The sequence below is a fragment of the Primulina huaijiensis genome, chromosome 11 (assembly GCF_012295235.1).
Source record: "Primulina huaijiensis isolate GDHJ02 chromosome 11, ASM1229523v2, whole genome shotgun sequence".
NCBI classification, from domain to species: Eukaryota; Viridiplantae; Streptophyta; class Magnoliopsida; order Lamiales; family Gesneriaceae; genus Primulina; species Primulina huaijiensis.
Window position 1 is genome coordinate 17,711,730 of NC_133316.1, and position 23,532 is coordinate 17,735,261.

The 23,532-nt window shown below is 33.0% G+C and overlaps 2 protein-coding genes across 4 annotated transcripts; both read right to left on the bottom strand.

Moving 5' to 3' along the window:
* Positions 1–1,103: 1,103 nt before the first annotated feature.
* On the bottom strand, positions 1,104–8,044 carry LOC140987948 (plant UBX domain-containing protein 8-like). 2 transcript variants are annotated; one of them, XM_073456744.1, is made up of 11 exons: positions 7,831–8,044; positions 5,928–5,989; positions 5,271–5,823; positions 5,101–5,184; positions 4,899–5,029; positions 3,207–3,426; positions 2,901–3,113; positions 2,692–2,823; positions 2,093–2,236; positions 1,906–1,962; positions 1,104–1,383 (listed from the first exon to the last, which is right to left on the bottom strand). In XM_073456744.1, the coding sequence occupies exons 1-11, from the start codon at positions 7,912–7,914 to the stop codon at positions 1,276–1,278; spliced, it is 1,788 nt and encodes a 595-aa protein (XP_073312845.1). In that variant the 5' UTR covers positions 7,915–8,044; the 3' UTR covers positions 1,104–1,275. The 2 variants fall into 2 exon arrangements, with proteins under 2 accessions (XP_073312845.1, XP_073312846.1); XM_073456745.1 differs by having other exon boundaries at positions 4,899–5,017; positions 7,831–8,043.
* A 678-nt stretch (positions 8,045–8,722) lies between these two features.
* LOC140987906 (RHOMBOID-like protein 2) lies at positions 8,723–13,392 on the bottom strand. 2 transcript variants are annotated; one of them, XR_012177239.1, is made up of 6 exons: positions 12,825–13,392; positions 11,043–11,206; positions 10,652–10,815; positions 9,898–10,145; positions 8,878–9,143; positions 8,723–8,782 (listed from the first exon to the last, which is right to left on the bottom strand). XR_012177239.1 is itself a non-coding variant. In XM_073456649.1 (5 exons), the coding sequence occupies exons 1-5, from the start codon at positions 13,121–13,123 to the stop codon at positions 9,032–9,034; spliced, it is 987 nt and encodes a 328-aa protein (XP_073312750.1). In that variant the 5' UTR covers positions 13,124–13,392; the 3' UTR covers positions 8,875–9,031. The 2 variants fall into 2 exon arrangements, 1 of the variants encoding a protein (XP_073312750.1); XM_073456649.1 differs by lacking the exon at positions 8,723–8,782 and having other exon boundaries at positions 8,875–9,143.
* Between the last annotated feature and the right edge of the window lie 10,140 nt (positions 13,393–23,532).

Here is a 23,532-nt window from a genome sequence, read left to right on the forward strand (position 1 = left end):
CGTCCTCGCACAACGATATCTCGATCATATGTACTTGAGCGACATAGAATCCGACGATCATTCAAAGTCTTCTACAATTTCATAGTATTTTCGTATCACGGGTATATCGTAGTCAAGTTTGCATGAAATGTCTGATTTATGCATGGAGCCACTTGATGATCACAGAGCTGGAGCAAACACTTGGGAACGCAGACAAACTAGTTGATCTCAGACATCTGGAGGAATTAGCTTTGAAATTTTACAATGAAACCAAATTTAAGAATATCAAGCTTGTGAACATTTTCAAGATCAATTCTTTTTGTGCATATTCCGGGCTGAATTTCAGGACACGTTTTCAAGGTGTTATGAAACGACCTCTAAAATTATTTTTTTTAAATCAAAAACTCGAAAATACTAAATAAAATAACTAATCATACTATAATTCATAATAATTTAACATTTAAAATCTTGAGTGCATAAAAATCCTAAATCGCCAACTATTGGGTCGAGAAAAGACGACGTTTTGTGAAATCAAGTATGATGATAAAGTCACACTTCTGCCCTTTGAACATGATTATGTTAGTTTAGATTTAGAATTCTGGAGATGCCCCCGATCACCGGTGATGTTGCAAAGGGGGTTGGAAACAAAGAACCCTTGCATTTGATATTACTATGTTTGCCAGGTTTCTAATGTCTTAGTACGTTGCTTGTATGCATGCATGTGTTTAATAAAACGATATCACGGATTTAGAAAAATCGACCTGATCCATATTTAGAGTCAAAAATAATATTTTGACATAAAACATTTTGGGTCAAATATAGCATCGGATTATTTTCTCACGTCATGTTAAACTTTCGCTAGTGCATCCTAACATCGAGTATAAATCACAAGCTATCAATCTACGAGACACAGACCCGAACACCAGTGCTCCATGTTTCAGTTCGCAATAATTTTATAGAGCCAGGACTCGGAACAATTACCGAGCGTCGACGACAAATATTAAACTTCTATAGATGTTAATTACTTGGGAAAATCCAATGGTTGAAGCCAAATCAACAAACAATAACCTTCTACATAACCCGACCAAGCATAGACAAATATGCATACAAGCACAGCTAGAACATGTTAAAGCACGATTCAATATGTCGATTGACTTTGGAGTATCAAAGGTATTAATGTATACAAGGTTATGCCCAAGAGACAATTGTATCGATATTGTCATAATTTACCAAAAGCAACAAACCTGTGAAGGTCTATGATGAACATTCTTAGAAACTATATGAAACAAGTGCAGGTTATATCAACTCCAGGAACAAAGCCTCTTGTTTGCTGGTCAAACCCAACTCACTGAGAGTTAAGGTACTTTCAACATCGCTAAAAGCACGTCGAGGATATGGTCTCACCTGAAACAAAATAATACCGAAATTATCAGAACCAGCACCTTATTTCATATTGTGTAATCGAGAGAACACTCCTATGTATATATATACACACTTGAGGGTATACATAAGTATACTCCCACACAGTTATAGAATAAGGATATTTGCATGGGTCATAATCTGGAGGTGCACTAACGAATTTATCATTTTCACACCCTTCCATCTTTCCGGTTGAAGATTATTTTTGGCAAATATACATTTGCCATATGAAAAGGAATTCTAGGGCTCTCTTGTTGAATGTGTTAATAGTACTCACGTAAAACAGTGAATAAAAAATCTATGATGACGAACTTCACCCACCAAATCTAGAGACTTGTGACTTGATAAGATATGATTAGGTTATGATCTTGCCACTGATTGAATGTAATAGTGTATGTATTTAACTATTTTTTACATTAACAACAACAGCCAGAAAGACAGGAAATATTTAACTCAAAATAAACAAATCCGGGTAAGTAAAACAAATAGATTAGATGGAGGTATTACGAGTCTGTAACTGCCAAGTTTGATCCCTCTGGAGACATCAATGAAATCAAAAAGATACTGAAAAGAGTTGAGAAATCTGAGTCAGCTCGTGACGATTAAATTAAACCGTATTGAATATAATCCCCATCCTGCGAAACATAAACATGTATTCTACACATGGATGATTCCCGGTCCACCAAATATTTACCTGTAGCTTGTCAGACTTAAGAAATCGTCGACCTCTTCTACTTCCATCAGGCATTCGCACAAGCAGTGTGACAGCATTTTCATCATCTGGTGCTGGTTCCTGAGGAAGGGAAGCTTCTTTTGCTGCTAATTGTCTCGCAATTTCCTAATCAACGGAACATAATCTGTTTAGATACCCCTAATCCGTGACTTGATTCTTTTAAAATCATGCAAAACAAGTTGTGCACAATGTTTTGAAGAAATAAATGAAAGGTCAGTTCACAACCAAAGCAATAGAAAATCACCCTTTGCAACAAGATATATGGTTTCTCAACTTCCTAGAACCAAATTCAAACTTATTAAGCCAACAGGGCTTAATTGTACCTCAGATTAAGTTTCTTGAAGTTTATTTCATCCACAATCAAATCGACATACTACCAAGGATGAACACATGAATATATCCACCCGAGCCATGGTCAACTATTAAGAAAATATTATCTCAAATATTTATCCTACATGAATCTATATAATGAAGATAACTCCACAAAAAGAAATCGTGCATAGGTGTTCTGAAAAGTGCTTCAACTGTCATCATAGCCCATAATCTTCATAACAAGATACCTGTTCCTCTAGTAGCTTACTGCGCAAATTGTCCTCCTTGCGTTTCTCTTCGGCAAGAGCAGCTTCAGCTTCTTCCTTGGCCTTCAACTCTTTCTCCCTGTCAGCTTCTAATGAAGCAAAATATTCATCATCCTGCAATAAAAACATCCAAATTTAACATAAAGGAAACGTTCTGAACCTAGAAATCAGTACAAGCTAATGATGCAAACCTGTTGTTCTCGTAACAATCTCTGAGCAGTAAGAGAAGGCGATGGCGGACGCGGTACATGCATCGAGTAAGGTCCCACGACTGTATCAAAACCATTCTGACTGAGCTGAGGAGCATAAGGGAAATGATATCCACTTCCTTCAGGAATGCCACCAAACATTGCAGCTTCAAGCATAACCGCTTCATCGTGTTCTTCAGATGAGATGCCACCCCACTTTCAAATTATCAAACAAATAAAACAATCATCATATTTTCCAGATGATTGGACAATGGTAAGTCCATGAAAACAACAAAAAATAAAACTTACCACATCAGCAGCGAAGTCATCTCCATTGTGTTGAGAATGATTAACATTATTGTGCTCCTGAGGACTTGAAGGTGGGCTCGCCGCAGCTTTCTCAATATCTTTGTTTGTCTCAACAGGAACAGAAGATACACGTCTCCTCCTTCGCCTAACCAGCGGCTGATTTTCTACATCTTCAGCATCCACTTGGATGGATGAGCCTCCAGCCTCCAACTGGGATTTCCTACAGATAAATTGTTGGTGTAACTTACAGCCATAAATTTGCATGGGTATATTTTAAAAGTAGGGACACATATAGTTCTACGTTTTTAATGAGAGTACTGTTTCAGATCAAGTACATGATACAAAAACCCATATAATAGATTATGCCTCATGATGTGAGCAGCTTTGAATTTCAATTAACGATAAAGAGAGAAAATGCAAATTGCTCATTGAGAGAGGAAACAAAAATTTCTCTCTCTGATATTGCTATCAGTCATTTCTAGTGTAACACTGTAACTTCTACCCACTTCTCATGTGCTTCATTGATTTTCATTAACAGTTGATTTTCTCTTAGATAGTAATCACAACTTAATACCACACCACTCTCTCAGTTGATATCTTAAGCCACAATCACTGTCGGCCAAAGTTTTTTTTTTTTTTTTTGATAGAAAACTAATTTTATTATAATACTTGAATAGTACAATTTGTACGTGGATGAACATTCCACGGCAACATTACTACAAGCTTAACCTGAAAATACACCAGAAATACAAAAGAGGCACAGTTTTCATGACCAAATAAATTTGAAGTCCTTCACTAAATCTGAAATAAATAAATGGTTGAACTTTTGCAAGGTAGTTGTCCAAAATGCGACTCTAAATTTGATGTTTTCCCATACTCTGTCAACAGATTCCGATTCATCTTCAAAAATTCTTCGATTTCTCTCTACCCAAATGGACCAATATATGCCGTGAATGATCATGTACCAGAACTCGCTGTGATTATTGTTGAATATGCCCCCTGAATTGAAATAAAAGAGATCTTTAGCATGCCTCGGCATAACCCATTGTATTCCCAGCTCGTTGAATACTCTAGTCCAAATCCTTGTTGCATGAATGAGCAGTGTAGAAGTATATGATCTTGATTCTCCTCGTGCTCTCGACACAAGCAACACCACTGCGGTCTTAGAGCACAATTCTTCCACTTTCTTTGCACTGACTCACACGTAGGCAGCTTCCCCAAGGCCACGATCCACGAGAAAATCTTAATCTTTTGTGGGGCGTGTACTTTCCAAATGGTATTAAAGAAATCGAAAAGTGGAAAAATCGAAAAAGGGAAAAAAGAGCAATAAAAAGATCTAACCGAGAACAAACCTGAAGGGTCCCCCCGCCAAACTCTAACATCCTCAGTACCCAAGTCTAATCTGACACTCTCTAAGACTCGCAACAAATCAGTGAACTCAAGAAATTCAACCTCGCTAAGATCTTTTCTAAATCTGACATCCCAAATGGTAGAAAGACTACCCACACTGTTGACAACAGCGGTCTACAATGTTATATTCCATGCCCTGGTGCATTGTATCCTAATTCTCATGAGAATGCCACCTGTAGTTTATTGTTTGTACATGTTTCTTCACTAGTTGAAGGGAATTTACCTTCAGCACAACAAACCTATGAAAAAAAGTCAATAAAGGAAATAAGGCAGAAATATTACCTTGCACTTGAGGATGTTGCCTCTCCAAGTTCCTCCATGCCAGGATGTTTCTCAGCTCTTACTTCTGAAGCTCCAGCGTTTTCTTCTAGTTCCCTTAGCGCCTTTTCTTGTTCGGCAGTCTGCATTTTCACCTAATGTTAATTGGATTAATCGCCATTATTTCAAATTGTGCGTGCAGACACCCAAAACAAAGAGAGCATACCTGCAATGACAGAGAAACCGCATGTTCAAGCTCGGTATCTTCCTGGAATGATTGCCTAGATCGAGCGTTAGATTCCGTAAGATCCTGTACCAATATGAAAAGGATATACAGGAAAAATAAACCATCACAAAGTTAAAGGATAAAGCACATAAAGTCAAAATATCACATACAAGATGCTCGTCGTGCTGTTGATTTGATAGCTTAGCATCCTGCTTTGAAGCTTCAATTGCAGCTCGTATCATTTCTTCTTCTATATCGTTGCTATAGTTGGGCACATCCATGACAGTAGGAGCACTTTGTCCAACATTCACAGAAGTAATGTGCTTCCCATACCTAGAAGCACCAATAGATGGTGTATTCACTTCCTTCTCATCATCTTCATCATCTATTATAATGGTCCCATGTGTTTCTCTGCCCAAATCGTGTTCAGTATCAGTGACTTCTTCGATGGTAGGAGCATTGTGAGGATGCATTGATGCTCCATCTCCATCCTTCACCTCAATTGGAATCTCCCTCACGTTCCTTGGATGTGAGACAAAAGGTGACCGAGACACGATGTCGAGAAAAGCACTTCTGGAATAGTTAGGATCCAGGAGAGAGAAAGGATTCAAATCTCTTGCTGAAGGGAATAGCAAAGAAGATGGTCTGAGGGCTTCAACAGGTGTTGAATCATCTATGTCCATAACATCATCCGATGGAGCAGAAAATGGTACCTCTTGAGTTCTGAGCGTACAGAACACAAATCACTTACAAAATGCGAAGTATAAAAACAATAATCTGCAAAATAACAAAGAGTAGTAGATTTGATAAGACGTCAAAATACTAACATGTTTCTATCCCCTTCAGTGAAATGTGCATTAACAGCTTCATTAAGGTTTCCACGATGCTCCTGCTCAACAAATGACATAAAATTATTCTAATCAATCAATACAACAGGTAGTTCAAAATAATATAAGTTCATGAACACGTTCCATGAGAGACCTTTAGCAAAATAGTTGATCATTTACCCATGACAAATTATAACATACACACAATAGAAACACAAGAATTTCCGATAAACATGATTATCGAACTACGGGCACACATAAATTACTTCTTAATTAATCAAACTAAAACACCAGAAATATATTGTCAACTTACAGAGTCCTAAAAGATAGCAATTGTAACTTGCATTAAGATTGTGGATGCTTCTTCAAAGAGTAAAACAACAAGTAAGCATAAAGAATTAGTGACACTTTACAATAATTTCCATCTTCATTTAAAAAAGAACAATTTTTTGGTGGGAAACATTAACTATTATCTGAAAGCAATCTCCTTTTCTATGGGTTCATTGTTCACGAGAAATGTCTCAAAAGTATCACATGATAAAAAAATATAGTTATATATGCATACATTGCACGTGCTATAGAGCATAGGCTCAAGGTGCAATATCGGCTGATCATGTAATCAAAGAGATGATGGTTAAGCATTAACATTTTAATACTTAGATTAGATAACAGGGTGGATTGCGCCTTAGCGTGCCTTTAGGCATAAAGAAAGTGCCTCACTGCACCTCAGGCCTAGGAGCATATCTTGCGGGCTTCAACTGTCAAGATGAACAGATCCACTTGCAAGTATGGAAACACTTCTTTTTCTCTTCCCACAAAAAATATTCAAAATATAAAAATATATCAATTATTTCTGACACAAGTGAAGTAGTATTGACAGTTTGACACTACAGCATATATTACAACAAAAAAATTAATAAAGAGATGGGTATTAATATGATGAACAGAAAGACAACTCAATTTAGATAACCGCATACGTGCAAAGGATAAGGTATACAAAAAAAGAAAGAAAGAATGGCAGCTCAACTTAGACATCCGTATAAGTGCACGTGCTTTCTTGAAATGTATCTGCCTTCAAATCCCATTTTCAGCGTTTTCTCACATGAACACGAACATTTAAGAAAATAGAGGGAAAACAAAAACAAAAAAGAGAAATTTAAGATAGAAGAACAGTGTGGGACAGGATTCCGGCTTTATTCCTATTTCATCCCTTATCAATGTCAAAAGGTGAAACCATGAATCATAAGGTTAGAGCACCTACTCCGCAGAATACAGATTGTCACACCCCTAAATACACATTGTTTTTGGTCGGTGAATGCTCAAGTAGCAATTCAACAATTGATTCCTCCTGTGCTATGATGCCAATCAAAGTGGCAAAAGTACGTACTCATTCACTTATTGACACAAGTATTTACAAACCGCCACAATTAGAAAAGCATGAACAATAAGCTATCATTCAAAAAAATTCCATATCCGTCGATACTGTAATAACAATCAACACTGTAGTAATATTCAAAATCGTTTTTCAAGCAAAATGAGAAACATCGATTACTAGTAATTTAAGCTCGCACAAATCTGAATTGGTTAATAAGAAACACAAGTTTTAACCATCCGACTTCCTAAACTGCAATCTCAACCACGTCGCATAACCAGGATCTCACAAGAACACGAAAAACTAAAGTTACAATACACATGAAAACCATAACTTCTTTCAATTCCATAAAACACGAACCCTAGCTGCTAACAGCCAACACACTGCGCAGTGCCACAACAAATTAAAACATCGCATCATAAATCCAAAATTACTTTTATTTTCAGAAATCCAAGAAAAAACAAATGATTCAAACAACAATCGACTAAAAAATCACAACAACTAATAACATAATTTTCACTAGAAACATGCCTCGAGTTTTAAAATAGCCGTGGCCTCCGAAACGCCGGTGATGCTCATGAAAGTATCGACAGCTTCCTGATCAGGTCTCGCCATTTTTGCCCTAATTTAGAGATAATTACGATTTTTAGGGATAATGAAAAGAGAGATCCTTTATTATCTGCTTGTATTGCTTGGGGAGTAATCAAGGAACCTGGTGAATATGGAGCAGAAGAGTGGACGCAGATAAATATATAGAATGGTGGTTTGGTAAATAACTTGAAATAAGGGGGCATTCTGTAGAATCGCAGCCTTCTACAATATTCTCTTTGGGTTTTCAAAGTTAACTGCTCGGCCCATTAAATTTACCAATCAAATCGACATCAACAAATGAGTGTGTATTCTCGTATATTTGTAGTATCTACAATATTTTTATTATATGTTACACCATATTTTAATTATGGATGATTTATTTATTGAGTTATATGTAAATTATTATGTAATGATGATACTATAATATAGATAGAGATATATATTTATACAATATATTACGTCTGAGTATATAATTTATCAATCGATATATATTTGTACTAATTAATAATTCTACAATCCTATACAAAGAATATTATACTTATTTATTTATTATAATATAATTTTTAAAATAAATATAATTTTATTTTTACACTTTTTATCAATAAAATAACTTCAAAAATAAAATACATAATTAATTTAATTTAACGACAATAATTGACTTAAAAACAATTTTATTTGAAGCTAAAATTGATTTTTTAGTTGGATGATATAATAATTAATTCATTTACAATAATTTATATATCAATTTGCTAATTAATCAATAATTTGTATACCACAATGATTTTCAATCGACTCTTCATAGATATTGACACGGTTTTAGCTTTCTGATGGATATTTGATAACATATATTTTTTTTATATATATTTAAAACAAAGATATCGAGAGACCGGGCCTGTAACCCAGTGGTCTCACCCCTGCCAGAATAGCCGGTTTCCTCGGGTTCGATCCTCCCTCCGTGCGTGAGTTGTAATAAAAGAAAAAAAAAACAAAGATATCGCGAGATGCTCCACATGGAGTAGTATGCATGTAAATTACAAAACATATCAACTATGCAACACAATAACGAATTAAAAACTATAATTTGAAAAATTGTAGTTTTTTTTCTAAGTTATTAGGTACATAAAAGGCATAGAAATGTCCATCAATTGTTGCAGCTCCATCTTGATGTAGGCACACAGCTTAGATAATGGCACCAGCTGCATTTTTCATTTGCATTTTCTCCCTTGAACAGCATCACTAATCCCACAGTGAACCTGCAAGACAGTTTTTGAATCATTATTCCACGTGATGATTCTATCAACACCCCTTTTAAGAGAATATTCTAGATATAAAAAAAACAATAACGATGCCGCAAATGGTGCCATTATCACATCAACTATAAGGATTCTTGTAGGACCGAACGCTTGCTGCTTTATCAAAAGTTAGAGCTGGTGGTAACAGTGCAACTCAAATATTTTAAACTGTACAACAACTCAAACACCACGTTTCGATTGCTCTACACAACAGAGACGATTTTTGCAGCCATCAGTTCTGTTTGAAGTTAATCTTGTGATGCTTGAATACCAGGTTTGGGGCTAGTATCAGAGCTGACTAGCCGGAATACCAGCACAAAGTGGGGTGCGAATGAGACCATCTTTCAAACCTGCGGAATAAAATGTTACAGGCAAGGAGATACATTCCAGGTCGAGTCACTATCTTGAGCCCGCTGTTCATAGATGAAACCTTAACTATGTCATGCCTCAAGGATGGTGTTGTATTCATGTTGTGTTCTAAAGAGTTCCGGATCAAAAATAGCTGAATATCAAGCTACTGATTCGGAAAAGGCTTTGCATCCATTGAACTCATAAATTCAAAATGTATGGCCGCTGTTACTTAAATTTCAGAGGGTGTTTCCATAGTGAGGCTAAACCACAGGGGGCTCCAGATGTAAGTAGTCATAAAACATAATGAGTATTTATTGTGAAAAGATATCCATTTTTTTATATTAAAAAAATATGGGAATCTTACCAAACAATCAACAAAACTGTAGCGATGATCCACAAAACGACTTGGCAAGCTTTGTATTTGGACTTCAGACTATTAGCCGGTAGACGGTGGCGTTCCACCCAACCAAACTGCGGCCTGAGCAGTAGAATAAAACCAAGGAGAAAACCGGTCAAAAATCCTCCAATGTGAGCAAAATTGTCAACGTGAGGGAGGATTCCAACCGCCAAGTTAATGGCGATAATCACCACTAGAGTGAAAAGTGCTGCTGCCTGGTGAAACAAAAAGATTTTAAAAAATGTGAGAAATTCAAGAAATCTTTAAAAATCATGCTAACATATGAATGTAACGAACAAAAAATTGTGATGAATGTTCTAAAAAGGATCTTGGCTTGCAATATACTCATTCTGAGACATTACAATTGGTACTAAAATTAAAATGAAATCTGACTTCGAAAACAAAATAAAAAACTTACGATGAGTATCGAACGTCTGTCGTTCTACAAAGAGCTATAGTAAGTAAAGAAGATGCAATACAAATATATTTAAGTTGTACAACAATCTAAACACTGTTTTTCAATTGTTGTATAATAAAAGTGACCATACAGTACAACAAAATCAATCGTCCTTAATTATATTTGATGTTTTAGATTAACAACCTTGTTCTTTTACTAGGAAAAAAAGAGATTTTTCAACACTCTACAATTAGAGAGGCAATGAAGAAGTGCATTGAAAATTGTTGGAAATAATAATTTGGAACATATTAGTAAAGGCCTAACCTTATTGGAATAAATAGTCCAGTTAGTGAGTAACTCAGATAGCATTGCCCCAAGAAGTCCAAACAGAGCACCAGAAGCTCCAACAGATATACTCCTTTGAATAAAAAGGCAAGAGAGCATGCTCCCACCGATACCCGACAACAGGTAGATGACCCCTACTCGTACTGCATAACGTAATTTAGACCAACATGTAAAAGATGGGAATCATAAGAAATTAATGAAACACCACATTTTCAATAAGCCAACATCAAGGTCATCATTGATATATTCTATGGATTTTGCAGACAAATCATTTCATGCAAGCTTGGTAAAAAAATAATTTTAAGAGATTTTTCATTTGTGTTAAGAGTTTAATCAAACCAAAGTTGCAAATCAGATTGATGATGAATACCGAATCCAAATTGTTGCTCAAGGCGAATCCCTATAAACACCAAGCTCAGCATGTTAGCGAGTAAATGAATAACGCCTGCATGCAACCAGATACAAGTTATAAGCCTCCATGCTTGATTCCCGTGAACCACCTTGTTCCACTCAAGAGCACCCATTTTTTCCAACCTACAGAAGCGAGGGGTAGCATTATTTGAATTACTTTCAGAAAGGAAAGATGAAAAATTTTGAACATGCCTTAAAAAAAACACAAATACAAATGCACAAAGACCCATTCCTTGGAACTCACATAAAATTCTACCAAACAGACAGAATAAGAATGAGGGATTTTTCCTTGGATCAAACACTGATTAAAATCACGTCCAAGTACAACACAAGGCAGGGATCTAAAGGCCCTAAAAATAATAGAATTAAAGAAAATAGTTTTGAAATGTAAAAAGGAAACACTCAATTTTCCAAATATAAACAATAAACTACGGCTTTGTTCACATTGGTTGGGTCACAGAAAATAAATGAAAGAGGAGTAGCACTTAGAAAAGAAAATAAAAAGTTCCAATTTCAGGCATCCACTGATACATAAATGGCTCGGATTGGAATAAGCCAAGGAAAGAGTTGAATCAGATAAAGAACTTTCACATGTCATCACTAGCTAATTTTCAGAAGATAGAATGTTGTATCCGTATTGTAGAAAAGAATTCTTTTAACAATCAAAAGGATGATTAGATAATTTTTCCTCTACATATATTTACTCTATTACCACAAACATCATGGTTATTTTACCGGATATTTCTGTTGCATGGATACTGATGGGAGGGACTATAATTTAGCATCCAAAATGTACTTCCTTGAAGCCAAGCACAAGGCAGCAGTCACCAAGTAAAAAAATGATGAAATTCGAATACAGGCTATAAAAATTTTGCTCTCGCACGAAGTTAAGACAAGGAATACTCCTAGCAATTTCACTAATCAATACACATTTGTTTAAAGCATCCCATGGTATGAACCAAAGCCCATATCCACCAAGTAATTGACACAATAAACTCTCTGGTGAACATTAGTCAATGCTTCAACATAAAACCGGTATGATTCAAATTAAAAGGTCAAAAAAGGAGCAACTAGAAAAGATTTTGGAGCCTAAAAAAGCCACCCAGCCTTCTATCTTATCAGTTGATAAGTTCATAATCTTACAATTATGGAATGTCTCACTCATCGTAGCTTAGTTCAGCCACGATCGAACATACAAGTCCATAACAGATTAATATACAGCACCGACAGCAATCTAGAAGCGATTAAACAGAAGAATTAAGCGTGTACATACAAAAATTTTAACCAAGATGCCAAGAACATTAATTCCAGATTATCACAAACCGGTAAGAAATCGCAAAAAGAAAAAACAAAGTTAATATTAGCAAAGAACCAAATCAAGAAAGTCAGACCAGCAAGAACAGGTTTACTGTCAATCATAAAAGCTAAAAGCCCAAAAATCAACATTGATTAAACATTATAAACCATTCCCAGATCAAATTATCTCACTACAACGATCATGAAATGTTTTCCAAAACAAAAAGAAATTAAGCCCAAAAAAATTTAACTTCAATCCAAAGTCAAAAGACAGCAGAAAAGTTGCCCATAAATCACAAACAACAAAAGTCATAACTCATAAACTTTCGAAAAGCCCACAATCAAGATTGACCAAACTCCACCAAAACAAACAAATCAACACCAAAAACCATTAAATCAAAACAAATCAAAAGTGATAGAAAAAAGAAAAAGATGGGAGTTTTACGTTGAAGATGAAGGGCCAAAGAGAGGGTTTTCCCTCAGGGGCTGAAAGGATAACCTTCCAAGAAACTTTGCGACACAATCACCTTGAAACCCATTATTTTCCTTGGGACAATTATTAACAAGCATGATCACAATAAACATGGCAACATTAGCAACAACTATCATAGGCACCAGCCATGAAGTCCACTGGCTGTCTGAATGCTCCATATCATACCCCCCTGCAGCTGCATAATAAGCTTGCGGGTACCCCTGGTTTCTGTTTTTTGTAGCTACACCCCTTTCAAGATCTCCATTTCTCATCTTTCTTCACACCTTTTTGCTTATGTATAACTACAAACTTACTTCGAATCTCGTATACAGATATAAATCTATATCTATAGCTTTGTGCTGTATTCTGCGTGTATACGCGTGGTGGGAGGAGTGGCTTAGAAGTTGGGATGAAGCGAAAGCTTGAGATGAATGCAAGAATTGGTAAAGAAAAGCGAGTGATGTGTGAAAAAGTCTTTTTTCCTTTAATAATTCTTGATTTTTGGATGATTTCAATTGGAAGAATGGTTGGTGGAGTATTAGGACACGGCGGTGATACTTCTTGTTCTCATTAATAATCTCTATTGAATTGGTTGTGTTTCTCAGATGGGACAATCTTTGCGTGTTTCTCAGGTGGAAATTACTCACATTGATATTTGCAAACGGTAACTTTATAACAAGTAGTAATAAAGTTTTTACAAATATTATTTGTTATAAATATTTTCTTGTAGTAGATAATTATCTTATTTAGTTAGATTTGAAAGATTTGTAATCAAGATAAAATGACAAGATAATATATGTAAAGATTTGTATGTTATATTATTCTCCTACAAATAGGATGATTGTGTTCAATGAAAATTGCACGAGTATTGACCCATTATATCTTTTCTTTATGAATTCTTTCTACTTATCTTTCTTTTATGGTTTATAACATGTTATCAGTACGATTCTGTAAGCAACTGAGAATGGACATATTTCTCGTTCTATTGATGCTATTGAAATAGCACAATGTGTTGTCAATACTCAATTTTATGAGATATTTGTTAATGCTCTAGAAGTAGCACAATTATAATTATTGATATATTGGTGCTCATAAAATATTATGATGATGATGGATCCAAAGTAGCAAAACATGTTTTATATTGAGAGAAATTAATGATTAAGATATGATATAAGATCAAATATATTGAGAATGTAAATTAGATTCGTGATTATGATATAATATATTGAGAATCTAAAGAGATTTATGATAAATATATGATGTCATATATTGAGAAACTAAAGATATTCATGGTTGATATCTGATATGAGATTCAAGATCTATAAATATTATTGAAAGATATAGATCTATATCAAAGTGTATCAATATTTATAAAGAAATATTGATCAAAATATCAAAGCTTTGTTGATATTCATGAAGAATATTTATATAAGATCCAATATTTGGCGATATTCTTGAGGAATATTATTTTAATGTCTTTCTGGTTGAAAGATTTTTCGAAGATCTTATGAATTGAGAAATTTATTACAATTTCTTAAAGAACATTGATATATGATCTAAAATTATCTATATTCCTAAAGAAGATGATTGAATATCTAAGATCTATAAAAAGAAAAAAGCATGAACTATTAGTTGTTACTATTTTATATGTTTTGCAAATGTAGGAACAAAAAATCTAATGTAAAATGACATTTATGAGAGACTGAATTTCGTTATTTAAGATAAAAGATCTACTTGGTATATGTAAGAATTTGAAAAGATACGTTCAATATCCCAAGTTCAATTTCTCAAATTCAATATCTTAGTTAAAGTATTTTGTTTATTCAAAGATAAATAAAAGAAGACAATTATTCAAAGTTGTCTAACTAATGTAAATAATTCTATAAGATGAATGTGAGAGTGCCAATGAACACAATTGATACTAAAGAAGAATATATTATCTCAAATGAGATATGAATTATAAAATTGACACAAAATATTAAGATATACATCAAGCTCGATATAAAATTTGTGGAGGCCGATGATGTCTAACCAAATTATATTTTCATCGTATGTTGATATCAATGTATTAAGGATCTAGAAGATCATTTGATTGATGATGAAAAGAAAAGGTATGCTTGATACAATAAAATAGTGATAAACATTAATGTATATGGATTTGAGAATCCAATGCAATATCGATTTGGTATAAATAATATATTAAAAATCAATAGTTCTAGAAGAGTTAATATTCTCTAAAAAAATATCATCGATACAAATATTTTTAGAGTTTAGCATAATCGATTGAGTTGATCATTCAAATTATATAAATAGTTAAGAAACTATTGATAGTGCACAAATATGTTAATGTGAAGCCAAAAGTTCTTAGATCGATAAATATGGAGATTTTTGAATCAAATAGCCAAGAAATTTTATGAATTTTTATTTATGGCTTATCAAATTTGATATCATTATAATAAGCTCAAGTTGACAGAAATCCTCGTATTATTTGGAATGAATAAATAATGTGGGAACATTATTCACAACTTGATATTTACGAAAATAGGTTTTGAGAAAAATTTCCAAAATATATAATCAAGATAAGCTTGATTAAAAGAAAAAAAATATGAATATCAATTTTATGATTTTAACTACATTGGTTTAGTTTATTTATTCTGTCTCCAATCAATTATTGAAACCATTGATTTTGATAATGAATACATCATATTTTGGGGATATCTGAAATATATGTTATATATATTTTGCTAACTGATAATGTGTTATGTGCGACAAATGTACTAGAGTAAATATCTTGAAGAGATTGTAGATATATTGGAAATAATTTGAATCTTATGATCAAATATTTTGAGTAATAAATTTTTTATGACACAATTTCTCATTTGTTATTATTGCAAAACGATATTTCCAACCATGATGGGAGGAAATAGAAGCTAAAAGAATATTTTTTATGCTGATCCCACTGTAAGATAATGTGAACATGAATGAAGTTCAAAGTTTAAATAACAAAATATGTTATTTGATCTTGTGCATAAGATCGATTATTCTATTTAGCTCTATTAATGTTCTAGTTGAACAATATATACAACTCGTCTGAAGCGACGAAAAACCCCTTTAAAGAAAATGAGTGAATATCTCAATGTTAAAAGAATAATGGAGGCTAGTCGTTATGAAAGAAATTGATGCCCTACGAGAAATATCTTATATTACTTGCAAGTAAACATAAAATATGCTAAAAGCGTGATTGGCCAAATATTTTAATGGATCCAATTTGGATTGTGTTATTCATGAAGAATAACAAGTATATTAAAAGATAAGATTTCACATATTATTTGGGATCAAAAAAATATAATTATTAATGTGTTTTTGCTATAATGCAAAATCATGATTATCTTGAAATATAATTTGTGTTGATTGTCAATAAAAATAATTGACAAATGAGAGGTGAACTATGAACACACTTTAGCTCAAAGTTTCTAACCCAAAGTAGGTTATGAGAAAATATTTTCAGTTATCATGAATATGTTGATTTGACAATGATATCTATAAAAAAAATCCTTTGAGATGTCAAATGGATTTAGATTCAATGTCCAAAAATATTATTTCAATAGAACATGTTATTATACAAATTAAAATGATCATGGTACAGGGGATACTTTCAGCTTAGTACTCTTGAAGAGTTTACTAAAATGTATAAGTAATTGAAATATAAATTTGCTATAAAACACTTGGAAAAGACGAAATTATGTCTACGATCATAAATTAAACATCTTCTAGAAGAATATATGTACATAAGCTATAATACAAAAAAAATGTACGAAAATACTTTTATAAGTTGCATCAATTTGTGGTTGTTTGACCATTTGATGATCAAAGTATCATTTTCTCCAACTTGGAAGATGAGAAAAGATATTTGGTCTTGAAGTACCATATATAAGAATTTATACATCAGCATATATCACAATTCACACTAGTGATGTAAATCTTTTCTCCAAAGAAGATAGTGACAACCAGAATGACACATGCAAGCAGGGCATCCCCATATTCTCAGATAAAATACCTGGGAGGCTTCCCCATCAGCAAAGATAATGAAGTAGGAATGCTCGTATTTCTTGCTAAAACTTAGCGAGCCACACACATTTGTATGGATATAATCCAATAGGTCATGTGCATATTCCACTTTCAATTGGAATTTCCCTTGGAAAGAGAATTTGATATCTTTCTTTTCAGAGATGAATCACAAGTAAGAAGAGAGTTTATGTCAGATAAGTCAAACATGCTCACTCCTACAAGAAATAATAAACTCAAAACTATTTCAGGGAGCGTGTAAATTAAATTTTTTATTTTTGTTTATTCTGAACAATAATTTTTTCCGTGTGATGCAATTTTTTGAATTTTTCTTTAGCCGTTATAAATAATAAACTTAATATGATTAAACAATAAACACGCAAGCCAACGATTTAATGTTGGTGTATTATTTTCTCATTTCCAATATTCAGTGGAAGATTTAAATTTTTATTTTGATCATAAAAAAAAGCTTGAGCATTCGTTTGGTTTTAATCATAATGTAATGCCCGCGGTTGTAACTCATGAAACGTGAAGAATTACAGTAGGGTCACCGCACCCGCGGTCCAAGACATACCGCACCCGCGGTCGTCGATTTTGAACTATCGAAGGATTGTCGTAGCTTGAGCGCACCCGCGGTGCTCTGTGCGAGAAATCCACCTTTATTTCTCAAGTTGACACATGGCATGATATATATATATATATATAGACTTAGTGCTGATTCATTTATTCCTCATTCAGCAGACCAGCAACGAGAGCTCCAAGCTTTTCCTCTTTTCTTCAACATTTGGTGGTGACACATCCGTTTAACCAAATTTCGATCCGAGACTAGATTTGTGCTCCTCTCTTCAATAGCTTCGTAAGGATGTAAGTCTTGTTTATTTCCTACATGAAGTGAAGTTTAGATGTTGGGGAAATTTGATATGATTGAGATTATGTGTTCTTATGATTATTGTGAATGTATATTCGCAACCGGATCGAAGAACAGATATAATATGCAATTTTTACAGTTTTTAGTATGTATTGAGTTGAGATATGCAGATTTTAAGATAATAATGAGTATATTGTGCTGTTTATGAGTTGAGGATTTGACTTGTTGATATATGTTGAGATTTGAATTGATCGGTATTGCAAGATCACGCCGATATGCCGTCGAATTGTACCGAGATTGAATAATGAGTTGTACAAGACTTGTTTGAGTTGTATATTGATAGACTACATCTATACATTGGTATTTCAGATTTGATATTGACTGATTCGACACCAAACTTTCGACTACGACAAGAACTACGACAACGAAAGGTATAATTCATGTTGATTTGGGAAGATATAACTCGAATTAGATCTGATTTGAGTTTCCCAAAATCACATACTAGATTGTTATCTTTTTATATGTTGATGCTTTGTTTATAGATTTATATTCAAGCATTTAAGATAGGAAAGACATTGGCAGACTTGCCAAGCTAGACGTTCGGTGATATCGACGCATAGGAGCAGATTTCCTCCGATTGTAGACACTCGATACAGACAGGACCGAAGTCTAGGAATAAGACGTACCGCCACCACGATTGGGAGAGTAGGTGGGAGACTTGTTACGTCTTATTCACACCGGGATCCCTAGACTTAGATATGAGTCGAGTCAAAGAATAAGAGTCGAAGAGTTTTATCTGTATTCACTAGTGTGTCATAATTACTGATTTATGTGTTATGATTTTGTATTTAATTGCATGACATGCATGTATACATGTTTTATACTGAGATTTGTTCTCACCGGAGTTTCCGGCTGTTGTTGTGTCTGTATGTGTGCATAACAACAGGTGGGGCAGGATCAGGGTCGAGACGAGGATGATTGAGAGATGATAGCGTGGTGATCACGGGCGTAGCAGAGTAACTAGTTGTTGTATTAGACATGTATTAATACTTTTTAATACTAGTTTGATTGTATGAATGAAACAAGACATGTATTTGCTTTTAATAAAATGCAATAAATCTTATGTATGTGTAGTATGTTAAAAGCAAATTTTTGACCCACGTTTTCTAGCAAAGATCCATTTAATCCCAAAGATAATTGAGTTAGAGCCCGGGTCCCCACACATAACAAATTGGATTTTTTTTAGGAATTTACCTCTAAATGTAGACATTTGATAATGACTCCAACTATTTCGGGATTAGTGGTGATAACTCTTTTTTTGCAAACCCGTGCAAATGGATTGTTCTTCCTTGAAGATTTCAAAAATATTCTTTGAATCCTTCTTCAGGATCTCCTCAATCAAGTTCACGAAAGGTCACTTTGATCCTATTCTATATTGTACTAGAAGAATTGAAGAATTTTTAGTTGAGATGATGAAAAAAAGTGACGAATAAAATCCCTGAAATCTAGATACATGATTTGGCCACTTGATGGGAGATAGAATGAGGGTTTTCGAAAATTTGAGGTGAGGTCTATCTAACCATAAGCTCTCATATATTATTTATAGAAATGTGACCAACACCATGTAGGTCACCTACAATTTTGATTGACCTGGATTTGATCTTAAAAATTAGGACTTCCACAATCCAAATCAATCAAAACTTTCCACTTAAATCAGAACTGATTTTTTATTCATTTAATAATCTCGAGTGACAATCAGATATCACTGATGTGAAACTATAAATAGCTCGTTGTCATCATTTGTGGTTTGATTTTCGATCCACTGAACACTTTTAGGGCGACTACAAATTTTGGAACACTTCCACACGAATTAGGCAGTTGTGCTATCCTAATTGCTTTTAGAAGTTCTACTTTTTTCTCTCCATATTTCATCAATGGAATACAGATACACTCCTTTATAAGCAACTAATGTTTGATCATATCAAACTCCAGATGTCAAATTCAACTCCTTGAATTTTACTACCTCAACGAGAACAAATAAATAAATACTTGTGTGACCCTCAATGATTCAATGATACAACTAGCCGTGAATTCATAACTCATTGTGATTCATGATAATATTTATCATTTATTTGGGCTTACCCTAGTTAGCCGTTTTATTTATCAATTCTTTGATCATAAAAACGTCAGAACTCATTTTTTATTTCATTAATGAATCGTGGTAAGAGTATCTAGTAGCATCGCCTCACAATTCTCTAAATATCACTGATACTGCCTGCAAGAACTACTAGATTATGATTAACATACAATACATTCCCTTCATCTCATACATCACGATCGAATTTGCACCATTAGTATATCGAGTGTTTTATATGAATTCGGTAACGATCCGATTTATCTTTGAATGATCATAGTGCACATCTCATATTTTCGTCAGATATTCCATATACTATTAACTCATCAGATAACAAGGATATCCACACTCATAGACGAGCAGTAAATCCTCGACTACAATGAACTGGCTCCTATGTGGGTCTTCACTACACCAAATCTCGTCACCTGATGGCCCTCATGGAGCTGGTAAACGAGTCAAAGTGTAGCACTAGCGCGTAGAGCCTCAGTATTGTCCTGAGTCGTAAGGACTAGTGGTGTACAACCATAACAATGGACTTATCAACTCGATAATTGATAACCACTTGGAAAGTGTGTTGGAGGGTTGTTCAGTGAACTCATATGTTTGAACATTTCTATGTCTAGACCAGTTAAACGTGGTACACAACGTCATATATGCTAGTCTCGAGTTTGAACGATCTTTATCCTTTTCTCAGCCGGTTGAATCGACTAGTAACGTGTTTAGAATATACAATAACTATTATGTGTTTCATGATCGACATCATATGTACGACCTCATATTTATTGTATTATAGTATATTCAAGATCTTTATCTATGTATTTTGTATGAATATACAAATAAATTAAATGTCAGAATGAATAAAATGTAAAATATTATTAAATAACGATCGGTTATAACACAAAATTAATAAAGTCTAAGCCAACAATTGACTTACAGAGTCCTACTCTAACATATATAAAGAATAAACCATACACGATCAATTATATTAGACAATGTCAAAATAACTATCTAAAATATGAAATAAAGTATGTGTGTGTATATATTATATATATAGTTTTGATATGTTTCTCATCCACATGTCCATCAACGAAGTGTCACTTATCTATTGGATATACAATTTAGATATACTTATTCACATCCAATAAATGAGTGATACCTCAGTGATGGTCACTATATATATGTAAATTCCGCGTGGGTATGAAACATAACCAGCCAGCTATGGTGTTCGTTTACTAAACGACGTGCACTTTTTTTCTTATTAGTTACGAAAAGATGATTAATATTAATACAAGGAAAATGGCAAGTTTAAGTGTCTCAATCAATATCAATAAATAAAAAATTTGTTTCTAAATATTATTCCAAAGACGCGTATTTGTTTGGTGAGGCTGCCCGCCCAGCCACCTTCCTTACTGCTCTACCATTTTCTTAGCTTTCCACGTTCAAATGATTAATCGCTAAATAAATAAATTTGTGCGATGCAGTGTCGCCTCACTTTATTATTATTATTATTATTATTATTATTATTATTATTAACAATCTTTAATAATTTAGTCAAAATAGTATTATATAATTATTATTATGTAATTAAATTCATATTTTATGAATTTAAAAAAATACTCTTTAAAATAATAAATTATTAATTTATTTATTAATTAATACATCTCTAAATTAATAAANAAACGACCATATTTCTGATCATCCAAAAATTATCATATAACACCACAATTTTTTTTATAAGAATATTATGAAAATTAGTCTTTGTAGTTCTAAATTTTAATATCTAATTTTTTGACATAACATTTGCTCAACACAGAAAAAAAATAAAAAATTGTATATGCATGCATTATGTACGAATGATTTTTTTTAAAAAAGTTGTGTGAGAGGTTTATTATTTTTGATAATTAGAATCAAAATCGATACTCAATCTTAAACTTAGATCTTACTATCAGATAAATTATAAGTCATAGAAACGTTCTAACCTATTATATTTGTATATTTTAAACGAGTGACAATGATATTGTAGTGTCGTGATGTATTAAATTTTCAAGATCCCCAATGTACATATTAACAATTATTTTTGTAATTAAATAGCTATCAAAATGCAAAAAAAAAAAAAAAAAGTGTGTTTGAATTGTCTACCAGTTTTTGTTGTGATTATAATTAAATTAAGATAAAATCGTAAATTTATCTAAAGTTTTACCAAATTAATTAATTAAGAATAATAAGTTGATAAAAAGTGTTGAACTTTAATGCAGTAAGATATAGTCTTTCTTTTAAAATCATAAAATGAAAATATATATAGGAAAACGTTTGTATCAATGATTCTGATGAACCTCGAGTAAAAAAAAATGTTGCGCGTTTAACAAAAAGCACATAGTAACAATTAAGAGAGTGCAAAATCAAATATGTTTGGTTTACGATTAGAACTCGAATTAAACCAATACTATTAGTTTTGTGCAACTGTAAACTAAACCAAACCAAACCAAACCATCAATAATTAAAAACCAAACATAGATTTCGATTTGATTTGGTTAGGCTTGGTTTAAATGTTCAATTTTAATTTTCGTTCAAATAAATTTTTTGACTATTTATAACATAATTTAAATTTTCTATAAATAGATAAATATCAATATACATACATGTAAAACCGTTGCTATAATTAGCGAAGGTTTTTCCAAAACAGTGAAAGCATGTCGTTAATTTAATTTTTTTAAATAATATTGTTGAAATTATACTATTTAAATTTTAAATAATGAATAAATTTTTTATATTTATAATTGTATGTATCAATAAGTTTATTTGAATTATAATTATTTTAAGAACTATTACATAAAATTACTTCAATAAATTTCAAAAATGAAAATTACATTCACATGCCGTGATCTCTCGACAACGAACGTCCCATCTACATGCATGGGTGTGTGGACGTACAAATCCCATGATGTAGGGTCTCACCCATGCTGTTGACATTGCATTCAAAATTGAATAACGATAACAACAATAGTATTACTTACTGTAATACGTATGATTATTCGATATATAACGTTGAAAATAAACAAGTTAATTACCAGAGTGTAAGGTCCAAAATACGATAACGTAATCTAACTGCATGCAAATCTAGGGAAATGAAAAATGACTAATTAAATGGTTTAATGCCATGAATTAATTATGATGTGCATGATTACATGTTCAAAATAGGGTTTTATGTTAGAATGCATAAAAATATGTTTTAAAGGTTATTCGAGACGCGATCGAGGAACAGAGACGCGAATCATATGAGGGAAAATATTTTTATTAAATAGTTATTTTTAATTCTTCAATGTGTGGTGTATTTTATATGGAATTTTCGAAAAAGAGGTTTTTTGAGGTGTTTTCACGCGCCGAGTCGTATTTTTAACCGGTATTCGATTTTCGACGAAAATTGGAACTTTTCGATAACTCAGCTAATATTTTCACAAAATTTCCTAAAAAAATATATTAAATAATAACTAATGGGCTTAATTGACTTATTATACTTGGTTAATAGGCCTAAGCTAGAACATTAGTTTTAATTAATAAATAAAGCCAAAAACCCTTCCCAAACCCCACACAACTCACGCCCCCTTCACCTAAAT

What these genes read in the sequence shown, in the direction of transcription:
- LOC140987948 (XM_073456744.1), bottom strand. Translation starts at nt 7,914, where the DNA reads ATGGCGAGACCTGATCAGGAAGCTGTCGATACTTTCATGAGCATCACC. An exon ending in CGGCTATTTTAAAACTCGAG is followed by an intron (nt 5,990 to 7,830) that starts GCATGTTTCTAG and finishes TTTGTTGAGCAG; the next exon opens with GAGCATCGTGGAAACCTTAA. An exon ending in AACAGCACGACGAGCATCTT is followed by an intron (nt 5,185 to 5,270) that starts GTATGTGATATT and finishes ATATTGGTACAG; the next exon opens with GATCTTACGGAATCTAACGC.
- LOC140987906 (XM_073456649.1), bottom strand. Translation starts at nt 13,123, where the DNA reads ATGAGAAATGGAGATCTTGAAAGGGGTGTAGCTACAAAAAACAGAAAC. An exon ending in GGACTATTTATTCCAATAAG is followed by an intron (nt 10,146 to 10,651) that starts GTTAGGCCTTTA and finishes TTGTTTCACCAG; the next exon opens with GCAGCAGCACTTTTCACTCT. An exon ending in ACAGTTTTGTTGATTGTTTG is followed by an intron (nt 9,144 to 9,897) that starts GTAAGATTCCCA and finishes ACTGTCTTGCAG; the next exon opens with GTTCACTGTGGGATTAGTGA.